This window comes from Balaenoptera ricei, chromosome 3 (genome assembly GCF_028023285.1).
Source record: "Balaenoptera ricei isolate mBalRic1 chromosome 3, mBalRic1.hap2, whole genome shotgun sequence".
NCBI lineage: Eukaryota > Metazoa > Chordata > Mammalia > Artiodactyla > Balaenopteridae > Balaenoptera > Balaenoptera ricei.
Window position 1 is genome coordinate 180,449,026 of NC_082641.1, and position 22,229 is coordinate 180,471,254.

Sequence of the window (22,229 nt, forward strand, 5' to 3'; positions counted from 1 at the left end):
GGTTTGCACGACCCTCACATGCACCTGTTGTGGGTCTCCCCTGCGCTTATCACGCGGTGTGACACCGTCACTGCGGTGTGGGTCTGCCCAGGGGTACCTGTTTCTGCGACCGTCCCCTGTTAAGAACAACGCTCTAAACTGAGAGGAGCCACTCCCCCGGATTCCCACGTAGCCGCCTTCGCGGGCCGCGGATCCTGTTCCCGCGCGGTTGCCCTGGGCAACCCGTGGCGCCACGCTTACTGTATTGATTCGAATCGCGGGCTACGTCACGTCCTCCCGAGATGCCCGCGGCGAGCAGGCACACCCGCGCGGAGTGGGCGGGGCGGGACGCGGACCCGAGGCCCCGGCGCGCGGGGGCGGGGTGGCGGCACGCAGCGCGGGGGCGGGGCCGGCCGCGGGAGCGCGCCCGGAGGAGGGCGCCGGAGGGCGCGGAGCCGCGACCGACGCCATATTAAGGAGCGGGGAGCCCGGGATTCCGTCAGCGGCTGCCGCGGCCGGACGCGGCGTAGCTGCGCTCAGCGGAGGCGGGCGCGGCGTGGCGCCGGGAGAGGCGGGGCCGGCGGAGCCAGCGGGCGACGGGAGCGAGCCAGGTGAGGCGGCCGAGGTCTGGGGACCCGCCCCCTGGACCCGAGCGCGACCCCCGAGTCGGGCGGGCTTGGCAGCGGCGTGGGCCTGCCCGGCCCCCGAAACCGAGCTGGCGGCCCGGCCCGCCGCCCCCAAGCTCAGGCCCCACCCCCACCCCTCGGGAGCCGGCCGGACGCCGGCGCGCCGCCCCGCAAGCCGAGCTAGGCCCAGGTGACCTCAGCATCCCATCTCCCGTCCTAACCCCCACGTCCGAGCCTCCGCCTAGAGCAGGCCCTGCGTGACCTCCGCAAGCCGAGACACCTGCGGCCCGCCACCTCCCCGCGCGGTCAGCGTCCCTATCCTTTTGTAATTAGCAGGTTGAGCTCTGACCGCTCCCCGCCCCAAACCGGGGGACTCCCCACTCCGTCCCCCAGAACGGCAGGCCCACGCCCTAATTTGTGCTCTTCATCATTGGCCTGTCAACCCCGGGTCTCCCAAGTTCACACCATCCAGCTGGGGCCTGCCCAAATTGAAACTGCCCCCCCCAACCCCGCCCCGAGCTGTCACAACTCCCCCAGGCTCGGACCAGCCCCCGCCCCCCGCCCGGATAAAATACAATCTGAGGCTCGTGGACCCTGGAACAACCAGGCTGAGGTGCGGAGACCCTGCCCGAATGGGCTCCCCATTGTGCTCACCGCGCCCCTCTCTGCTCCTGGCACACGGAAGCAGTTAGGCGACGAGTTTTGAATACATAAGTGCCCCACTGGCTCCCAGCCCGTCTGGTTTCTGCTCCCCGCACCCTTACGGCTTGACCCATTCTGGGCATGACCCACCCAGAATCCAGCGCTCCCATCTCGCCACTGACCTCCCCAAAATGTGACACCGCCTGGTGGTGCCCAACTGCCCTCCAATCCGGGACCATTCTGGGTCTTCCAACAAGCACCAGCCCGGCCGCCCCGGATCCCGCAAGTGTGGCACAGTCACGCCATCACAGCCGTTTTCCCCTGCTAAAAACTGACCCCCACCTCCCATTGGTCCTGCACTGTCCAGACCTGCCCCCAATTCAAAGCCTGAGTCCCACTGTTGTGCAGCTGTCCAGCCTAAACCCGTTTGGTTTTTCCCTGTTCTCTTTCCCCTCAAGTCATCCCTTGGTTCAAGGTGCCTCTCAGACTGGGAACTAGATCCCCCCACCCACAGTCCGCTAAGCGATGACCTCATGCCTCTAGCTGGTGAGGCTGCAGCCCACTCTCCTCGCCCCCCGCACCCCAGTCCCCGCCACTTCTTAGCATACTTGGAACAAGGACAGTTTACCTAAAGAAAAACCGTCCACCCAGACCTCATGCAGCCAGCGCCTGCCAGATCCACCTTCCAGATCGGGGCCAGGTGGGAATGCCTTTGAAATGAAGAAGGTTGGTTGGTCCCTCCTGGAGGTGGGGACGGACGGGATTTGCACTCTTGGAAGCTGATGAGATCCTGGGTGGGAGGAGGCAGTGTGCAGTCCTCAGAGTGGGTACACGTTGTCCCCCTGGCCCATTTGTGGGCAGAGTGTCTCGTGGGCCGTCGTGACTGTTGATGTCGAGGGCCCCTTCTGTTTCGGCCACGCTGAGCCGTCTTTCCTTCTGAACCTGAGCGTGGAAGCAGGTGCGCTGCCTGCCCAGCGGGGCTTTGCATAGCGAGTGAGGTTGGATTTGCTCCACGAGCGTCGTGTTAAGGATGCAGGCTACGCCGCCTCCAAACGCCGGGGCTCCGGTCCTTGGACAGCTCTTGGTTCAGAGGACAGTTGCTTTGCTGTGGCTGGGGGCCGCGTCTCACGTGACTGTGCTGGCCAGCGTGCCACCGTGACCATTTCCCAGGACGATCTCAGAATCTGTGCCCTGGCTGTTGCTATCTGTCTGGGGCTGGGCAAGGAGGACCTCGGAGCCTGATGAGTCTTCAGAAGCGGGTCTGCATCGATTTTCACACCAGGTCCTCTGTCTCCTGCCATTCGTAGTTTTGGGGGCCTCTGACTGGGGCAGGTTTTGTATACCCAGGACTTCTGAGTTTGGGGAGGCCCAGAGTGGGGTTGGTTGTGGGACCTTTCGCTCAGTGTTACTGAGACGGATGAGGATCCAAAGTCATTCAGTCTGGAGGGTCGATCCTGGGGACTTCCGGGTAACATCAAGGGACTTGGTCTTTAAGAACGCAGCCAACTTGCAGCACTCTTGTAATCCTTCTCTTCTAGAGCAGAGGCTCTCAACTGGGGACACTGGTGATGTCTGGGGACATCTGTGGTTGTCATGATTGGGCTGCTCCTGACATCGAGGGGGTGGGGGCCAGGGGTGCTGCTCCACACCCCGCAGCGCCCAGGACGGTCCCCCACAGAGGATGATCTGGCCCTGAATGTCCACAGTGCCGAGGGGGAGAGACCTTGGACTAGAGTCCTGACCAGGAGGCCTGTGAGTACAGGGACTCCATCCCCAGATCCTGCACACGGCCCGGTGAGGCTGGGGCTGTAGAATGCTGGCTTGAGTGGGTGCGGGGGTCCTGGCCGGCCCTGGGGGTTGGCACCGGGAGCCGGTGGCCTGCAGAGCCAGGAAGGGAGTGTTTGGCTCCCCCTCTTCCGCCCCAAGAGCTCCCTGTGGTCCGACTTCTGCTCCCTCACAGGCCCCAGTGGCTTCTTGCTCGTCGGCTCCACTGATCACGGCCCTGCCCACCCCGCACTGGCCTCCCCCAGGCTTTGGCCGCTTCGGAGCCTGCCCGGTGCAGGCAGGGAGTGTTTAAGTCAGGGGACAGGCGCGCAACCGGAGCCCCCCGAACATGGCACTGACAGTCTCGACGGGACGTTGGTCGCCTGACCGCCATGTCCTGTGTTCTTGGCGAGTGACTACTGTCTCCTGCCTCAGCGTCCTCAGGTGTGAATGGAAGGAGAGAACGTGCTGTGCACCTTCCCGGCCTTGCTTCCTTTAGTCATCTGACTACTGCGAGTCGTAAAAAAAAGTAGAACGTGGAACCCACTCGCCTGACTTCCTGTGCCTCCCCCTTCGTCCTTCACTCGCCCTCCTTTTATCATCTTATTTATTTTTGTTGGTAACAGCTTTCCTCAGATGTAATTGTTGTATTCCACACTTCACTCATTTAAATTGTACAGTTGGGAGGTTTTCAGTGTATTTACAAGGTTGTGCAGCCATCGCCACCATCTAGTTTAGAGCGTCTCCATCAGCAGTCACTCCCCATCCCCTTCCCAGCCCCTGGCAACCACTAACCACTCTGTCTGGCTTTGCCTGTTCTGGGCGTTTCATATAAATGGAATCACACAGTATGTGGCCTTTCATATTTGGCTTTTCTCACTGAGCATCACATCTTTAAGGTTTGTTCACGTTGCAGCGTGTCCTCTCTTTTTTGTGGCTGGATAGTATTCCGTCGTATGGATGGGCCATATTGTGTTTGTCTGTCCACCAGTTGGGGGGCCCTTGGGCCGTTGGCCCCTTCTGCGTATTGCGAATAGAGCTGCTAGGAACAGCCGGGCACGGTTTCTTGTGGGGCGGCCCTCCTGTTTAATCGGGACTCAGATGCCTCTGCATGCGCTCCTTGGTGGCCTGCCCCTCGCCCTTAGCTTCCGGTCCTCATTTGCTGCTGATGCCCAGAGCTGGCTCCTGACTGCAGGCCCACGCGGCCAGCAGCCAGTCGATCCTCTCCTGGGTGTCCTGCGGTGCGTCCAGAAAAGGTTGCTCTTTCCACAGACCTGCCCGTCCCCCCTCCCCTACTTCCCCCAGCCTCACCTGGGCCCCTCCTTTCCGTTCCCCCATCTTTTCAGGACCATCTGCGTTCTCACCTGGGAAAGCAGGCCCCGTCTCCCTGCTCCCTGCCGCTCTGCCCAGTGCACCACCGCCGGCCTGCAAACGCGGCCTGCATCTCATCAAGCCCCTCCACCCGTCCCTTCCCCACCTCCCTGCCACCAGCCGCCCTAGGGCACAGCCCAGGAGACTGCCATTCTGGCCTTGTCACCTTTCCCTCTTCCTGCCCCCAGTGTGCTCCTTACACCCCAGCCTCCCCAAACCATTCTTTCCAGACCCCCCATGCCCTTCCCCAGAGCAGAAGGGGCCCAGGAACCATTGCATTGTGACCATCAGGGAGGGTGTCATCCCTGCCAGGCATGACAGCCACTGCAGGAAGGGGTCAGGCTGTACTTGCACCGGGGCCACAGTGAGGGGCCGCTGGGTGGAGGGGTGGAAGGGTGGGGGGGGGCATGTCTGTCTGTCTGTCTCTCTGCGCTTACAGAAGGGCTGAGCAGCTGAGAGGTCAGTGCTACTCTTTCAAACCGGGGGGGGGGGGGGGAGCAACTAGTCCCCCTAAGGAGTTCCCTCAACCAGAGGGTCTCCGCTGGTTTAGGCGGTTGTCAAACCTGGGGGTGGGACATCCAGGGGGCGGGGCCGGGGAAGCTGCTCAACCCCCCACAGTGCCCAGGACGGCCCGCCGCAGAGCAGGACCCCGCCTGAGTGTCAGCAGTGCCAGGGCTGCCCAAAACACACTAGGCTTTTCCTTCTGCCACCGCCCCCCAGGACCCATGGGTGGGAACTGCGGTGAGACAGATTGAGGAAGCACTTTCTGTTGCTCAAGGCTGCCTGTGAGGGGGTGAGATCCCTGTCCCTGCAGGTGTGGAAGCGGACGCAGAGATGTGTAAGGGCTCTGGGGTCCTGATGGGACAACCAGCCTTGAGAGTCAGGCTTCCGACATAAATCACAGTTGTGTGGCCCCCAAGTTGTTCTTCCTTTGCGTGGGGTTTGCATCCTCTGGGTTGCTGCAGACCCAGACGCCCTTACGGTCTGAACGTTTCACCAAGTCAGACGGGAGTGGGTGCTTCGTGTGCTGACAGGTGGGGGGATGAGAAACTGCGCTTCAGGCATCATTTCTGAGGTTTCGAGCAGCAATCTCACATGGGGTGGAGGTGCCCTGCTGCCAGCAGTGTGCTCTTGGGGGTGTTGTCACGGAGAAAAGAGGTGTTGACGGGATTCTCCTCTCCTTGAGGCTGTGAGCCCGGGGGTGGGACGTAACTCTGGCTCCCTGCTTTGCAGCTCCTGCACCTGCCTGCACACAGAAGGGCAGTAGCCTCAGCTGAATGAATGAATGAATGAGCAAACGAACAAAAGGAAGATGCTCCTCAGGGCTCCGCCACCAGGCCTCCCTCTCCTAGTGATTCCCTTCGGCCACTCGGGAAGGTGCGCTGTCCCCCGTCCAGTGCCGGGCACGGTCCTTTCTGACTCTGGCCGTTCCCAGCCTTGTCCTTTGCTGTCCTTAGACATAAGGGGCCGCTAGATCGTTGTGTTCCCCCTGCAGGGGGAGACCACTCCCTTCACAGGAGCCCAGGTCCTAGCCTTGTACAACCACAGCCCACAACCCTGCTCCTCCCACGTCCTCAGGACGGTCCTCCCTCCTCCAAGGGGAGACCAGTCCTTTTCACCTTCGGGGGCAGCGTGGGAGAAGATGGGGCCCTGCCTGGTCACCTGGCCCACAGCTGTGGCCACCAGGATACCTCCCGTGCCGCACAGCCCACATCACCGCGCGGTGGAGCAGGAAGCAGGGGCGTCTGGGATCTGTTGTGCGCCTGTCACTGAGCCCGTGAGACCAGCCCCCATTTCCTAGCGTCTCCTTTGGGTCAGGCCCTCTACCTGCTGCTTCACGGAAGCTGCGCCCAGGTCACCGCAACATGTGCGGTGTTATCCCATTACCCCCATCTTTGAGCTGAAGAGACTGAGGTTCAGAGAGGGGAAGTTGCTTGCCCAGAGCCGTGCAGCCAGGGAGGGGTGAAGCCAGGACTCAGAGCAGGTCTGTCCCTGTCTGCAGCCCGCCCTTTCTCATCCACCCTGCTGGGACTGGTTGACGATCGTGTGGGGAGGGGGCCGCCAGGCCGGCCTGCCTGCCTGGGCCCAGGAAGAAGAGGCAGAGCCAGACTCTGACTGGAGCGGAAGAGTAGGCGACCCCCATTTTCTGGTTGGGTCTCTCCTGTGGGACTTCTCCCCCAACCCCTCAGAGACCGGCTGGAAGAAGACGACCAGCCTCCCGCCTTTCTCGGGTGCTGGTAGTCAGGAAGCCGGGGACGGGCACCAGAGCCAGCCCCGGTCTCCAGGTTCTTCCGCCTGCACGCTTCCGGGAAGGAGGGCGCTTCCCCGAGGTGTTGGGCCCGTTGCCCGTTGAAAGTCTGTGCCCCGAGATGACGGTTTTCAGGGAGCCCCAGCCGTTTGTCACCGTGATCCCTAATTGGATGGCTCCTGCTGGAGCAGGCCGGCGACGAGGCGCACGTGGCCGTGATGACCCGTCCTGAGTGGGCCTTGGAGCTTTAGACGGCTGGCCTGCTGGTGCTGGCCTGGGGAGCCTCTCACTGCGGAGCCCGAGCAGCCGTGGGCAGGTGGGGGCGGGCGGGATGGAGCTGGACCGCCCCCCAGCCGCCCGAGCCCCGGTTTTGTGGAATGGAGATAGGATGGCACCTGGGGACCGAGTTGAGTCAAGCGCCTGGACTGCCTGGCGCTGTGCTGGCTGCTGGAGAGGCACAGGTGGCCTTCATGTCACTGCTCTCACTGTCCTCACCTGTGTTCTGACGGTCTCCCCACAGGGCCAGGGCAGTGCCCCGTTCGCCGGGGACGCGGTGCCCACATTGGACCTGGCAGGGCGGTGTCCCCAGGCTCCTGCTGGCATGCTTTCTTCCCCTCCCTTCCCTGTGCCCCGTGTGGGGAGCTGGTGTGACCAGCCCCCCCAGAGGCCAGAGTTACCCTCACTCGGGGTGATCCTGCACCCCGCCCCCCCCAGGGGACACTGGGCTACGTATGGGGACATCTGTGACCCACACAACTCGGAGGGAGTCTCCCCTGACGTCGAGCAGGTGGGGGCCAGGGAGGCTGCTCCACACCCCGCAGTGCCCAGGACGGCCCAGATGTTAGCAGTGCCACGGGCAGGCGGGCAGGCAGGCGGCCACATGCCACACGCAGACCGTGCTCAGCCTCGAGTACTGAGTCACGAACCACGTCACACGGTATCTCCTTGGCCTCCGAGGTTCACAGCAGGAGAACAGCAGGACCGGTTTTAAAGATAAGCACGGCCTTGAGGGACTTGCGGTTTGAGGTGCTGGCTGGGCCTGGCGTGACCTAGTGGAGGGTGTGCCCAGGATGCTGCCCTCGTGCTGCCCTCTGCACCGCACGCCCCCCGGGGAGGCCTTGACAGTGACAGTCAGAGGGGCTGCGCTGTCATGGGTCCTGCCCCACACGCCCCTGTCTGACCTTTCCTCCCCTGTGGGCTGGGGGAGGGAGGGCCGGCTCCTGCCCGCACCTGGGGGCTGTTAGTGACTTGAGGTGAAAGCTTGCTCTTGGTATTGTTTCTCACGTGGGACCCCAGCCGCCTCTGGCTCCAGCGGGAAGGAGGGCTCACAGGGCTGGGGCACTGGCTTATCTTCAGGCCCCTTGGTCCTTGCTAACCCCAGGGCCAGCCCGTGCCCCATCATCTCACTCACCAGGGAGCCTCCCTGGCCTGGCCCTACAGGGCCCTCCCCCCAGCACTGCGGACACGGGGGTCGGGTCGTTCTCCGGGGGCGGGGGTGGGGCGCATCCCAGGCGCTGGGATGTAGAGCAGCGTCCCGGGCACCCACAGTCATGACAACCACAGACCTGGCCCAGTGTCCCCTGGGGGCAGAACCACCCTGGTGAGGACCCCTGGGTTGTACTGACAGTGAACCATCCTGCTGAGTACCTGGTGCCTGGAACCCTGGCACGCTGTAGGGCCGAGCAAGGTCAGGGGTATCGAGGAGCCGCAGGCAAGGCCTCCTCAGGAGGGGCAGCCAGCTGTTGAGCAGCTGGCTTGAAAGCAAGGGCCCTGCTCTGTCACTGGGACCTCTTCATCCAGCATGAGTCAGCCTCACTCTCGGAGAGGACCGGGGCCGGGGTTGAACGTGGGGAGCGCACAGGAGGGCAGCCCTGAGGGGTCAGGCGGTCTGTGACACGTGCAGGCCCTACTCCTAGCCTTGTAGGGACCTCATCCTGTCCCTTCAAGTGACCAGGATCATGCCCATTTCCCAGAGGACTAGGCTGAGGCTCGGAGACTGAAGGCTAGTCTGAAGCAATGAGAGAAGGTGTGGGCCGCCTGGCTCTTCATTCTGGGGGCCACGAGGGGTAAAGAGGAGACGCACCTTCAGGGCTGGCTTGGCGGGTGGGCGAGCCTCCCAGTGACAGTGCCCTGCAGAGGGGGCACTGGCAGCCAGCGACTGAGGACCCCAGCCCACCTCACAGACCACGGACACCAGCCTGCAGGTGCCGGCTCCTGGGCAGAGCGTCTCTAGGGCCAGGGTTCTGGCCCCTCTGAGCAGGCTCTCGTCGCTTCCTAACCCCGCTCTGTCTCCCGAGGCAGCTTCCTAACCCCGCTCTGTCTCCCGAGGCAGCTCTAAACCCCCTGCAGCCTGGGGGAGCCTTTCTCAGCCGCCTTGCAGATCCTCTGTGCTCGGAACTTCTTTTCAACAGAAAAGTCACTACTCTGTCTCTGCCTTTTACTAGGAAACTTTGCAGATACACAGCAAAGGTGGCAGAGCGTTCCCCTGCACAGCCAGCCATGCCCCTGCTGCCCAAACTCTTCTGGTCTCGAGCCGGGGCATGCATGGTCCCCGCTCTCCCCGGCTGCTCGTTTCTTTGAATGGCCGGCAAGTTCCCATGATGCAGAATCCAAGAAGCACAGAGTGACAAGACAGGGGGACCAGGGCTTCCTTCCTCTCCTGACCCCGTCCTCTAGTTCCTCTTCCCCAGCCGACCTTCCCAAACCTTCCAGAAATGGCTTGTTCTACACAGCATGTTGTCACGTGCACTGGGTCCCAGAGACCCGCCCCCCTTTTACTGCAGTGCCTCCTGTGGGGAGATGGGCCACACCCTGCAGGTAGACGTCTGGTCTGTAGACGTCTCTCGTCCCCTGCTTTCCTAAGCAGCCTGCGGAGAAGTGTCCGTACACAGGGTTTTGCCCACACGCGCCAGAGTTTCTAAGGGTAAATTCTTAGAAGTCAGAGAGGATGTGCGTTTTTAGATTCTGAAAGCAGTTGCCAAATTCCGGCTCCTGCCAAGCGTGGGTGCGAGGGTGCGTCATCTGATCGTGGAGTTGCGCGGGGATGGGGGGAGCGGGCTCTGGGCTGGGTTCGCAGCCCTCTGGCCGCGCGTGCAGCCGAGCCTCTTTTTCCGGGAACCGTTTGTATCCTCTGCCGCTTTGGTCTGTCCTGAGGGTGGCAGGTACTTTTCCCTGTTATGTCGTTCTTTTTTTAGAAAACTGTGTTTGTGGTGTGTTTGCTTGCAGACACTTTTCATTTCTCCACACGTGAATTTATCAGCCTTTTCTCTCAGGGCTTCGGGCTCTTCTGGTCTTCTGCAGTGCGGCAAGCAGCAGTCTTAGAGGAGGTGGGCGGGCGTCCCCGAGGTCCTGGGACCGAGGACTCTCTCGGATGCCACCTCCACTCTCTAGAATAGGCCGCTTGCAGCCTGGCGGAGGCGCAGGCCCTCGGCTCTGAGAATGGCCTGGAGTGGGGGCTCAGCCCGGTTTTGTCGCCAGCATCATGTGGTTTGGGTGTGACTGCGGCCGACCAATGCTGCGAGTTACCGCTCTCCTCCAGAGATCTTGGTTGAGGCCCTTGGCGTCTGTCTACTTCCTCACCGAGACAGCCTGGGTGTGCGGGGCGGGTGCCCCTGAGGGCGCCGGCTTGTCACTTTAGAGAAGAGGGCAGCGTCCATGGTGGGGCGCGTCATCTGCATCTACAAGGGCAGAGCTTGAGAAGGCGTTAGTCCTGGAGCCCCTGCACCCGTGCCTCCGCGAGTCCCTCTGCGAGGGGTCGGGTCTCGGAGACACCATCCTGGGCTGGATGCTGGCATCTGACGGCCCCACACACTCACCCACTGCCCAATCTGGACCTCGCGTCCGCCTTGCCCCTCCGTAGACAGCTGGCCGCTGGGGCGCGCTGCCACCGGCATGGCTCCTCTTCCCCTGGTGACTTGTCTCTGGCTCACCGCCCCGCTAGGCAGGGAGCTCAGCACGGTGGGACTGTGTCCTCGCTGCCTGCTCCAGCCCAGCACCTGCCCCAGGCCTGGGGGTGCTCAGAAAACATGGGATTGGTGGGGTGAATGAAGACTCTCCGACAGACGCGTGAGCCGCACGGGCTGGGGCAGAGAGCAGGCCTCTGAGGGCCCCCGTTGAGGACACCCTCTCGGCAGCCACCTCCCCCTAAAGATCAGCAAAGGTGGTCTCGGTGCTCTACCTTCCTCCGCCTGCCCCTAGTGTGTGCGTGTCCTGCAGTTGTTGTAACAAATTACTACAAACTCCCTGGCTTAAAACAACAGAAATTTATTCACACAGTCCTGGAAGTCAGGAGACTGGCTCGGGCCTCACGGGGCTAAAATCCAGGCGTGGGCAGTGCTAGTCCTTCCGGAGGCTCCAGGGGAGCAGCGGTTCCCGCCTTTTCTAGCTTCTAGAGGCGCCGCCTCCCTGGCTCGCGGCCCCGTCCTCTATCCTCGTATCTCTATCGTATCCAGCAGTGCAGCATCTCCCGTCTCTCTCTGCCTCTGACCCTCCGCCTCCACTGGGCCCCCCGGGACATCCCCATCCCAGGGGCCTTAACCCCATCTGCAAAGCCTGTTCTGCTATATAAGGGAACATACCCAGAGGTTGGGGACTAGGAACCTCTCTGACCCTCAACACACACATCTGTCAGCAGTGAGACGTCCGCCAGCTGCACGGGCTTCTGCAGAGTGTCCCGTTGGGATGTCGCCGGCAGATGGGGTGGGGCGCGCCACTCTGGGCGTACTCGCTGGACTCGGATTCAGCGCACCCCCGGCGCAAGGCCACTTGGCGTCTTAGGAGCAGCTTCTTTGCGCATCCCAGGAAACCAGTCTCCCGCTGCGTGTGCTCCGAGATGACCGCGGTGCTTTGCGCTCTGCTTAGGTTCTGGCGTGCGGGCGGCGTCCAAGCTGTTGTCTGGGCCCTGCCGTCTGACCACGCAGGGAGCCGCTGGGGGCATTGGCACGGTGGCTTTGGTCTGTGAACGGAGGGGCCGTGGTTTCCGTCGGAAATGAGCTCATGTGGACCGAGAGGCTTAGAGGGCTGATGATGAGGCCCCTCGTTCCCCTGGGCCCCGCCGGCCCCGAGCTGTAGCCCAGCAGTGGGGGCCCTGGAGGTGGTGCCGCCGAGCGCACGGCCGAGTGCGCCTGCACCTGCTCTCCCGAGGGCTCACTGCCCGGCAGGCGGCACACGAGGCCCTGGTCAGGGCCGCCGCGGTTGACCACACACGTCGGGCCAGGAAGTTAGCCAGGCTCTCTGAGCCTCATTTCCGTGTCTGCAGAGCAGGGACAGCCAACTGGCCCAACTCTGGAGCCGCTAGAACAGGGCCGTGACGGCTCTTCTGGTGTCCGGCCCCACTCGAAGCCCGTTCACGGGCCCCTCAGTCGCCGTAGACGCCGGTCCTGCTGGGGCTTGGTTCTGGCTTGCACTTGGCCTGGCACTGTGGTTAGCGAGACGGCCGGGTCCACCCTTGGGAAACGGTCCCCTGAATGGGTGTCTCCCCCCAGGCCAGATGCTCAGATGGGCGCCTTTGTGTCCCGCTATGGCCCTGCTGCCCAGGAGCCGTCGGGTGTGGTGAGGGCTTGCGGGGGGTTCTGGGTGGGCGCGTGGGGAGGGGGAGGGCAAGGCCAGAGATGGAGACAGCCGTCTGTCATTTCAGAGACTATGTTCTGGGGCCAGAATGGACAAAATGTGTCTAGGGACGCCTGCTGGGGCAGGAAGCCGTTGGCCAACAAGGGGGTGCCTGCTCCCAAAGGTTTACCTGAAATGAGGCGGGGGGCGGAGGTGTTGCAACCCTGCTTCTCACTGAAGCAGGAAGCCCGCTATCTGTCGATGACAGGGCATGGGTGGCTCTGGGCCAGCACGGGCTCAGAAGGGCCCCAGGCTGAGTGGAGGGAGGGCCATGGGCACGGGGGCGGGTGGGCGTCCAGGCAGGAGCCCTGTCTCTTCCCCCACCTGACCCCTTGCCCAGCTTCGACAGCCTCATCTTTGCAAGGGGTGCAGGCATCCAGTTCACGGGGCCACGTGGAGGGAACACGGCGTAAGATAGGCACGCTGAGGCGACCAGTGGCTGCGTTACTGTCCCGTGGGCTCTAACCCGACTGGCTCCGCTTCGGCCGAGCATCTGGCTTTGGGCCGAAGCCACACCAAGGCAGCCCTGTGCATCACATAATCCCGGCGAGGGACAAGGACCTGACCGGCTCATGCCGGTGCTTCAGCCCAGGGTTAGGCCCAGGAGCTCGGAGAGGCCATTTGGGGGCATGAAAGTAGCACTTCAGCAGATCGGCCTGAGTGTCTCATAGTCTCCTGGTCACACAGAGAGACGCGAGCGCTGGACTTTCCTCAGGTGTCTTTTTTTTTTTTTTAAGGGCAAACGTTCTCTCTGGTTTACTTTCTTTTTTTTTTTTTTTTTTAATTTATTTATTTTTGGTTGTGTTGGGTCTTCGTTTCTGTGCGAGGGCTTTCTCTAGTTGCGGCGAGCATGTCCACTCTTCATCGCGGTGCGCGGGCCTCTCACCATCGCGGCCTCTCTTGTTGTGGAGCACAGGCTCCAGACACGCAGGCTCAGTAGTTGTGGCTCACGGGCCCAGTTGCTCCGTGGCATGTGGGATCTTCCCAGACCAGGGCTCGAACCCGTGTCCCCTGCATTGGCAGGCAGACTCTCAACCACTGCGCCACCAGGGAAGCCCTGGTTTACTTTCTGTCTGTACGGACTTGACAGTTCTGGGACCTCTCATGAGTGGAATCACACAGTATGTGGCCTTTTGTGTCTGGCTTATTTCACTGAGCATCATGTCCTCAAGGTTCATCCATGGTGTAGCAGGTGTCAGAATCTCCTTTCTTTTTAAGGCTGAGGAATATTCCAGGGTGGGGATGGAGCATGCCTTGTCTATCCATTCACTGTGGGTGACACTTGGGTTGTTTCTCTTCTTAGCTTTTGTAAATAGTACTGGTAAGAGCATTTGAACATTAGCTTCTGTGTGGGTCTGTTTCCTTTCTCCGGGCTGTGTATCTCAAAGTGGAGTTGCTGGGTCACGTGGCTGTGTGTATTTGATTTCTTGAGGAGCTAACAGGGGCAAGGGGATGGGGAGGGAATGTTTCATGGGGACAGGGTTTCGGTTTGGGAAGACGAGGAAGTTCTAGAGGTGGATGGTGGGGCTGGTTGCCCGACAACGTGAATGGACTGAATGCCGCTGAACTGTGCACCTAAAAATGGTAGAGATGGTGAATTTTATGTTACGTGTATTTTACCATAATTTTTTTTAAAGGCAAGTGTGGACTTCCCCAGGGTACTACACCTAGGAATTTGTATTCGTAAACTTAATTTCTGGCCAGCCTTCACTTTTCAAATGCTTGATACTTGGTCTGTTGTCAGAGCGGCGCCGGCCTGGAGGCTCGGGGGCCGGAACTAGCCAGCACTGCCCCGTCCAGCCCTCGGGCTGCAGCCGGAAGCGTAGGGTGACCGTGATGGCGCGAGGCCGCGGGGGTGGGGGCAGAGCAGGCGCGGGGTGGGAGGCTGTGCTCGGGGGGCCCCCTCGGCGCCGCCCCCCCCCCCGGAGCCTCAGGCATCCCTGGACTCTGGCCTGCCGTCCCCTGGGAAGGGTACCCTGCCCTCTGAGGCGTCCGCTGGCCTCCGCCCTGTCCTGGCAGGCGCACAGCCCTCCGGCCTCAGGCCTGCTCTTCCCTCTCTGGAATGCCCCTCGGCATACCCTCGCTGCGGCACTCGCGCTCCTCTTCCTCAGAGGCCTCCCCAGGCGATCGGGGAGCTGGTGGGAGCTGGGCGGGGGCGTGTCCGCGGACCCCCGCGAAGGGACAGGCAGGCGACTGATGGGCCGCCCCGCCTCCCTCACGGGGCCTGAGGAGCTAAGGGGCAAGGATGAGGTCCCGGGGGCGGCTCACGGCCTAGAGCGTCTGAAGCAGGAAGGCAACGAGATGGGTGCCTGTGTGGGATAGGGGGGCCTGCGGTAAGTGGGCGACCGGCCAGAACCAGGACAAAGGCGTGCGGGCCCCGTGGAAGGTTCCTGCAGAACAACCAGAGAGGAGCCCCATTTGTCCCCGTCACATCCCGCTGGGCTCCTGGGAGGGAAGGGCCCCCACCTGGCAGGGGACTCGGCTGTCCCCGAGGAGTGCCCTGTGCTCGCCAGGCGGCGGTGGGGACCGCTGCACGCCGGCACTGACCTGTCGCGCCCTCCCCACCCAGGCTGACGGCCGCCATGGACCAGGACTACGAGCGGCGCCTGCTCCGGCAGATCGTCATCCAGAACGAGAATACGATGCCGTGCGTGAGTGCCCAGGGCTGCCCCGCCAGCGCCGGGGAGACTTGGGGGGCGCGGGGGGGGGCAGGCAGCTGCTGGGCTTTGGCCCTCGGAGAACAGAGGTGCCGACGGGTGACAGACACGTCCTCCCCCGCGGCGGCACAGCCGCGCCAGGTGTGAGATCCCCCAGCACCTCCCGCGCTGCCCTCCACTGCCGGGGCCACAGACCCCTCATCCTCGTGGGCAGCCGGGGCAGAGGAGCGATGGTGGCACGGGAGGGCCCTGTTTTGCTCTTTACTGCATCGCCACCCCCTCCGCCGTGTTGTGTTTCTCTGTCCTGGGCTCCCGACACGTTGCAGGCTGCGCCTGCTGGTTCTCAGCGCTCTCAGCTCCGCGCTGGGCCGTCCAGGGCGGGGTCCTTCCTGCCTCTTCCAGATTCTGGTGTTGCCGGCAGTCCGAGGCTTACAGACCCACTCTCCAGTCTCTGCCTCATCTTCACGTCCCCCCTTCCTCTGTGTACCGGTGTCTCTGTCTCTTCTGAGAACACCAGGCCTTAGATTTAGGGCCACCCTGCTCCAATATGACCTCGTCTCAACTTGATGATACGTGCAAAACCCCTATTTCTAATTAAGGTCACATCGCAAGTATCAGGGTTCGGGACTTCAGCATATCCTTTTGGGGGACACAGTTCAACCTACAGCAGATCCCTTGTAGAAAGAGGGACATTCCTGGGACATTCCCACTGCCTGGTTCTGGGGTTGGGTCGTGGTCTGATGGGGGAATAGCCTTGTGTGCGGGGAATGGGGCTGGCAGGACGACAGGCTCTCAGTGTCGGGGGACAGATGCTCTTTGTTCTGTGCTGTCAACGTTCCCGTCCTTTGGTGACTGCTGAGAAACGGATCTCAGCACCTGGCGGTATCCATGGTCGGGCTTTCGCTCCCCGGCCTCTTCCCACCCACAGAGCCGGACGGATGAACTGAGCTCCAGACGTGGTGCCTCTAGCAGGTTCCAGCACGTGGGTCACTACCAAGATCAAACCCTCGTTCAGTGGCCAGAGGCCAAGGGCGAGGAGGCACAGTGGGCGGGGCCTCAGTCGGGGAGGAGAGGCTGGCCTTGAGGCGCTCTGGGGGCTCTGAGGCACCCAGCCCGCCCTGCCGTCTTTCCAGGTTGCAGAGATGCGGCGAACCCTGACACCCGCCAACTCCCCCGTGTCCTCCCCCAGCAAGCACGGGGACCGCTTCATCCCCTCCAGAGCCGGCGCCAACTGGAGCGTGAATTTCCACAGGATCAACGTGAGGGGGCTCGGGAGAGGGACCCTGACGGCGCAGCCTTGGGGCACGGGCGGGTCCCTTCCCACTCAGCCCTACCTCCTTCCCCTCCCTGTCCCACAGGAAAATGAGAAATCTCCCAGCCAAAACCGGAAAGCCAAGGACGCCACCTCGGACAACGGCAAAGGTCGGGACTCAGGCCCCCCCGCCCCCTGCCCCCTCCGCCCCACCCCCCCAGCCCGGTCTCACGGAGCTTGGTGCCCACAGACGGCCTGGCCTACTCGGCTCTGCTGAAGAACGAACTGCTCGGTGCCGGCATCGAGAAGGTGCAGGACCCACAGACGGAGGACCGCAGGCTGCAGCCCTCCACGCCTGAGAGGAAGGGCCTCTTCACGGTGAGCCCCGCTGGCTGCCCCCGGCCTCCGGTCTCAGCCTCCGCGGGCGTCTCCTCCCATCTCAGCACTGCCCGGGGGGCTGGAATCCCAGAGGCACGGGGGACCGCTTAACCCCGTGCCTCGCACCAGGCCTGTCGCCCTCCTGCGCGGCCTGTGGGTTGGAGGGACCTGGGACCGGTGCCGCCTGCAGGGCGGAGGGGCGGGGGCTCAGCCTGAGCCGCCCCGCAGCCCACCTCCCCGTTTGGGCCCCGGGGCAGCGCCAGAAGGCCTGGCTTGGGTCCCTCAGGAGACTCTGGGCTGAGGGGCTGGTGGCTGCACGGGGGCTGGAGAGACAGGCTGATGCCAGCAGCCCTGCAGGAGGACGCCTTGGGTGCGAGGCTTGGTTTGCCCGGGACGCGCATCTCTAGTCAGAGCCCCTCCCAGTTTCGGCGCCCCTGGACTCGGGCACACGCCACCAGCATCCACTCAGTGGGTGTCCCCTGCCCCCAGTATTCCCTCAGCGCCAAGCGCTCCAGCCCCGACGATGGCAATGACGTGTCTCCCTACTCCCTGTCCCCCGTCAGCAACAAGAGGTGAGTCCAGACCTGCACTGGCCAGGGGTGGGGCTGGGGGGCAGCCGGGCAGGGCCCGGGAGCTGCCATCAGTTCTAGAGCTGTGTACGGGGTACGGGGTGGCCCAGAGGACCCCCCTCACTGGGGACTTGCTGCAGGCCCAGACCAGGTGCTGGGAGCCCAGGAGGGGTCCTGCAGGAGGTGCTGGGCAGAGGGGAAGGTGGGGCTGTCGGAGCTCAGAGCGGCTGAACATCCAGTGGTGGAGGGGTCGGTGGCCGTGGGGTCACCCACGGGTTTGGGATCACACAGTGACAGAGTCGGGACAAGCGGGAAATGACGCAGCCTCCCAGCGCCACCGGGAGGAGATGGCGTCTCTGCAGTTCTGTGCAGTTGTTGCCAAATCTCTGCCTTGGTCTCTCTCTGCAGTCAGAAGTTACTGCGGTCACCACGGAAACCCACCCGCAAGATCTCCAAGATCCCCTTCAAGGTCCTAGACGCGCCCGAGCTGCAGGACGACTTCTACCTGAACCTGGTGGACTGGTCATCCCTCAACGTGCTCAGCGTGGGGCTGGGGACCTGCGTGTACCTGTGGAGCGCCTGCACCAGCCAGGTGGGCGCTGCTGAGCCTGTGCGCACGCACGCGGGCTGCGGGGCGGCAGCCGAGCCGGGCCGGGGCCTGTGTGAAGGGTGGGAGTGTTGCCGGGGGCCTCCAGAGCCTGGGGCAGCTCCCGGCCACCCGCTCCTCCCAGGTCTGTCTCCTCAGTGTGCAGACTCTCCTGGGGTCGGTCAGCAGGGGTGAGCGGAGGCCCACGCCCGTCCCTGCCCTGGGCTGGCTTCCGAGAGTCAGGAGTCCTTGCTCCCCGGCCTGAGCTCCAGCCTCCGCCCGTGCCAGCAGAAGAGGCGCGGTGTCTGGGCCCGACTGAGTGCAGTGTCCCCCGCCCAGCAGTAAATGTCTCGGAGTGGCTGCTGGACACACATGGGCTCAGGGTCTGCAGGGCACAAAGACCCTGCAGGTGGGGTGTTTGAGGGACAAAACCAGATGCAAGTGGGTTCAGAGAAGGCGAGCGAAGCCAGCACAGGGAGGCCGGCGCACCCGCACTTACACACACACACACACATACCCGACCCCCGACCCAGCAGCCTGTGGCCGACACCCGCTGCAGGGACTCCCCCCCCACCCCCGGGCGTGATGCCCGCATCCCTCCAGGCTCTGTGCCGTCAGCATCCCTGTGCTTGGGTGTGTCCCCTCCCGGCCTGTGGCTTCCCGAGCCCCCCAGCCACCTTCTGCTGGGTCCCAGCACTGACGCTAGTGCCCCCGGGCCTGAGGTGTGAATGAATGAATGAATGGGTGAACAAACAGATGGATGAGTGGACAGTCTGGGCCTTGAAGGAGCAGTGGGCACCAACTGCTCCCCCTTCCGCCAGGTGACCCGGCTCTGTGACCTCTCCGTGGAAGGGGACTCGGTGACCTCCGTGGGCTGGTCTGAGAGGGTCAGTACACTAGCCCCATCACCCCGCTGGGCAGGGTTGGCCCAAGGAAGGTCGACCGGACCTCACTGGAGGGGCCCTCCGCAGTGTTGGGGGCCTTGGAGACCCAGAGGAGCCAGAATCTGGCCTTGTGGTCACTTGTCCAAGCCCCAGTGACACCTGTGCCCCCAGCTGTCCCCAGCCTGGTAGAGATGATTGGAGTGACAGAGACTCTGGGGCAGGCTCGCTCCACACGTTGAAGCATGCGGATCTTGGGGCACGTTGCATGGATTTTAACAGTCCCGCTCTCTGTACTACCATCTGCCCAGAAAGTTCCTAGGAGGGGTGTCCGAAGGGGCGCGCGTTAGAGACCTTGAAAGAAGTGGGCCCAAGGCTCTGCTGCGGGGAGGTGAGGGGAGCTCCCCAGCCGCCCGAGCAAGGGGTCCCCACACAGGGGCCTGATGCCCGCTCTCGCCCACGTCGTCGTCCTAGGGGAACCTGGTGGCCGTCGGCACACACAAGGGCTTCGTGCAGATCTGGGATGCGGCCGCAGGGAAGAAGCTGTCCATGCTGGAAGGCCACACAGCGCGCGTTGGTGAGGAGCCGCTCGGGGCCCGGGGATGGGTGGGTCCCGAGGGGCCGGGTCGCGTCGTCATCCCACCCTCTGCCCGGCCGCAGGGGCGCTGGCCTGGAACGCCGACCAGCTCTCATCCGGGAGCCGGGACCGCATGATCCTGCAGAGGGACATCCGCACGCCGCCCTTGCAGTCAGAGCGGCGGCTGCAGGGCCACCGGCAGGAGGTGTGTGGGCTCAAGTGGTCCACGGACCACCAGCTGCTCGCCTCAGGGGGCAACGACAACAAGGTAGGCCCAGCCCCTGCCCTCCCTCCCTCCCCGCCGGCCCCCCTGCCGTGGAGCAGGGGTGATGGGTGACAGGGGTGCACCCCGAGGGAGGCCAGGATGGGCCCTGCCTTCCCTTGGGGGACGAGCTGCCTGGGCCTCACGGCCCCATCCCCGCAGCTGCTGGTCTGGAACCACTCAAGCCTGAGCCCCGTGCAGCAGTACACAGAGCACCTGGCGGCCGTGAAGGCCATCGCCTGGTCCCCGCACCAGCACGGGCTGCTGGCATCCGGCGGCGGCACAGCCGACCGCTGCATCCGCTTCTGGAACACGCTCACGGGGCAGCCGCTGCAGTGCATCGACACCGGCTCCCAGGTGTGCAACCTCGCCTGGTCCAAGCACGCCAATGAGCTGGTGAGTGCGGGGCGCAGGAGGCCAGGCCCCGGCCGTCCAGGTCTGGCAGAAGCTGACCTGGTGCGTGTGCCCAGTGACCGCAGGAGAGGCCCGAGGGCTCTCATGTGCAGTGTGTTTCTCTGTCTGGAGCCAGTCATCGACCAGGGTGTGGGGCTGAGGGCTGACACCTGTGGTCTCTGCACCCTGCGGGCGGGCCTTGGTGTCCTTGTGCCTCGGTGGGTGTGTCGGGGTGGGGGGCAGTCTGCGCCCTGGGGTCACTGGAGGGGAGCCCCAGGCTCTGACAGCGTTCTCTCTGTCCCCTAGGTGAGCACGCACGGCTACTCGCAGAACCAGATCCTCGTCTGGAAATACCCATCCCTGACACAGGTGGCCAAGCTGACCGGGCACTCCTACCGGGTCCTCTACCTGGTGAGTCTCCCCAGCCGGGCCCGGTTCCTCCATCTGGCCCAGCTTCGGGCTCTGGGGCTGAACGGCAGGGTGCAGCACCATCGCTCTGAGTCTGTTTCCCCAACGCCCCGCCCCTGCCCTGTGAGCGGGGGCAGCTCTGCCCGCCTTTATAACCTCCAGGTATTTGTTTCCACATAAAAATAGAAGATGCCACGAATAACCCACATCCAACTGCTCAGATCATCTCTAGATGTTTCACCAAATAACCATTTGCACGTGTCTGGAGAAAAGAGCCCCTCCCCAGATCCACTCACTCTTCAATATTTTCGTTTTTTCTAGAAAAAAGTTTTGTGCTTAAACCAGCAAATCCTTTGCCCAATTGCACAGAGTGGGACCCCTGCTGGGGCAGGAAGCCATTGGCCAACAAGGGGGTGCCTTGTTGTGGTGGGGCGTGGCATCTCACGGCTTTGCCCGTAGGCCACAAGGACAGCGGGGGTCTGTCTTCTCCCGCAGGCCATGTCCCCTGACGGAGAGGCCATAGTCACTGGTGCTGGAGATGAAACCCTGAGGTTCTGGAATGTCTTTAGCAAAACCCGTTCGACAAAGGTAAAGTGGGTCGGTATCAGCGCCAGATGTTCCCCCACGTGTGTGCCCTCAGCCTGTCCTGGGGCCTCCTCCCCCGTCCCCGCCGCTCAGCCAGCCCGTCACCCCGTCAGCTGTGCCCTCCCCGGGATCCCCACACCCCCTCTCCTCCTCCTGCATCACCTGGTGTCCCTGCACATCCTGGGGCACTCGCCGCGCAAGGTGCCCGCACAGGCCCCTCCTCAGGCCCGGAGCCTCAGGGTCCCTCCAGGCAGAACTTCCTTCCGGTGCCCCAGCAGCTGGCGCCCAGCCCAGCGGCCCAGCCCCGCAGCCGGCCCCTGCGGGAGGTCACCGGACCAAGGGCTCAGCGTCGCTCCTGTGTGCCCTGCAGGAATCCGTGTCCGTCCTCAACCTCTTCACCAGGATCCGGTAAACCCGTGGCCGTGCCGTCCTGGTCGCAGAGCGCCACCTCTCAGCGTGCATGGACCCTCCCCTCCCCCGAACACGGGCCCCAGAGGAAGACAGGCAGCCAGGGTGGGGCGGGAGCCGGGCCTGGAGAGACCCTGAAGGTTCTATTAAAGCCTGATTGTGAACCCTGTCAGCCGGTGTTTGGGGCGGGGCCGGGCTCGGGCACCAGCAGGAGTGGGGCCTCCGGATCCCTCCACCCTGGGTGGCCCCGGCTCGGACGGCTGTGCTCGGAGCGGGATGGACGCCTCCTGGACGTCGCCTGCTTCCGTCCATGTCCGTCACCGCCTCGCTGGGGCTTCGTGCTCTGCCCGGAAGCTCGTGCTCACTGCTGCCCACACCTGCTACGGGACAGACAGCTGGACACCAGGCCGGTTGGCCGGGGGAGGGCCCCGCAGGATGGCGGCTCGGGTCGGCCCATGGATCGAAACGACGTCCCCACTCGAGAGGTTTCTTTGCAGCCCCCTCTGCTCTCCCTGCCCCAGCAGCCGGCCGGAGGCTCTTTCAGGGGCACGGCGTTGGGAGCAGGCCACACGCCAAAGGAGGTCACCTTGAGGCGGACTTGTTGTCTGAGGGAGACTGATGTGGGACCTGTTCGCCATCATGGCTCGCCCCGACTGTCCTTGTCGCTCACGGGGTCACAGCCGACTGTGGTTCTTGTGGCTTGCTGGGCGGCCAGTCAGGGTAACCTGAGGGCAGAATTGACCCTGCGGGTCAGGTTGTGTGGGTGCCCAGCCCTCCTCCCCAGCCCCTTCCCCTCCAGGCCACCCTAGTGGGTCCTGTCCATCTGCGCCTTCAGCCGGGGGAGGGGGCACCTGAGGGTTCCCCCAGAAGCTTCCTGAGCTCCCCCGACCCTGGGCCCACCTCATCGTTCTCCTCTGCCCTGTTCTCGGCTGCACCTGGGGAAGACGGAGGAGGGAGGTGGGGCCGGTGTGTGGCCAGGGGCCTGAGCAGCCACCCTGCCTCTCCTCCTCTCCCTCCCTCTCCCCTTCCCAGGCCG

General features: G+C 63.6%; 1 protein-coding gene across 3 annotated transcripts; it reads left to right on the top strand.

Moving 5' to 3' along the window:
• Window positions 1–423: 423 nt before the first annotated feature.
• Window positions 424–21,357, top strand: FZR1 (fizzy and cell division cycle 20 related 1). 3 transcript variants are annotated; one of them, XM_059918824.1, is made up of 14 exons: window positions 425–590; window positions 14,807–14,888; window positions 16,028–16,153; window positions 16,253–16,316; window positions 16,397–16,524; window positions 17,014–17,096; window positions 17,502–17,685; window positions 18,501–18,566; window positions 19,035–19,137; window positions 19,221–19,405; window positions 19,562–19,795; window positions 20,099–20,203; window positions 20,696–20,797; window positions 21,156–21,357. In XM_059918824.1, the coding sequence occupies exons 2-14, from the start codon at window positions 14,820–14,822 to the stop codon at window positions 21,195–21,197; spliced, it is 1,491 nt and encodes a 496-aa protein (XP_059774807.1). In that variant the 5' UTR covers window positions 425–590; window positions 14,807–14,819; the 3' UTR covers window positions 21,198–21,357. The 3 variants fall into 3 exon arrangements, with proteins under 3 accessions (XP_059774809.1, XP_059774807.1, XP_059774808.1); XM_059918825.1 differs by having other exon boundaries at window positions 426–590; window positions 20,696–20,788; XM_059918826.1 differs by lacking the exon at window positions 16,028–16,153 and having other exon boundaries at window positions 424–590.
• Window positions 21,358–22,229: the final 872 nt, after the last annotated feature.

Bases quoted from the DNA above. Each gene is read 5' to 3' on its own strand.
- FZR1 (XM_059918824.1), top strand. From the start codon at position 14,820: ATGGACCAGGACTACGAGCGGCGCCTGCTCCGGCAGATCGTCATCCAG. The intron at 19,138-19,220 runs GTGAGGAGCCGC...GCCCGGCCGCAG, and splicing joins AGGCCACACAGCGCGCGTTG to GGGCGCTGGCCTGGAACGCC. The intron at 20,798-21,155 runs GTCGGTATCAGC...TGTGCCCTGCAG, and splicing joins GTTCGACAAAGGTAAAGTGG to GAATCCGTGTCCGTCCTCAA.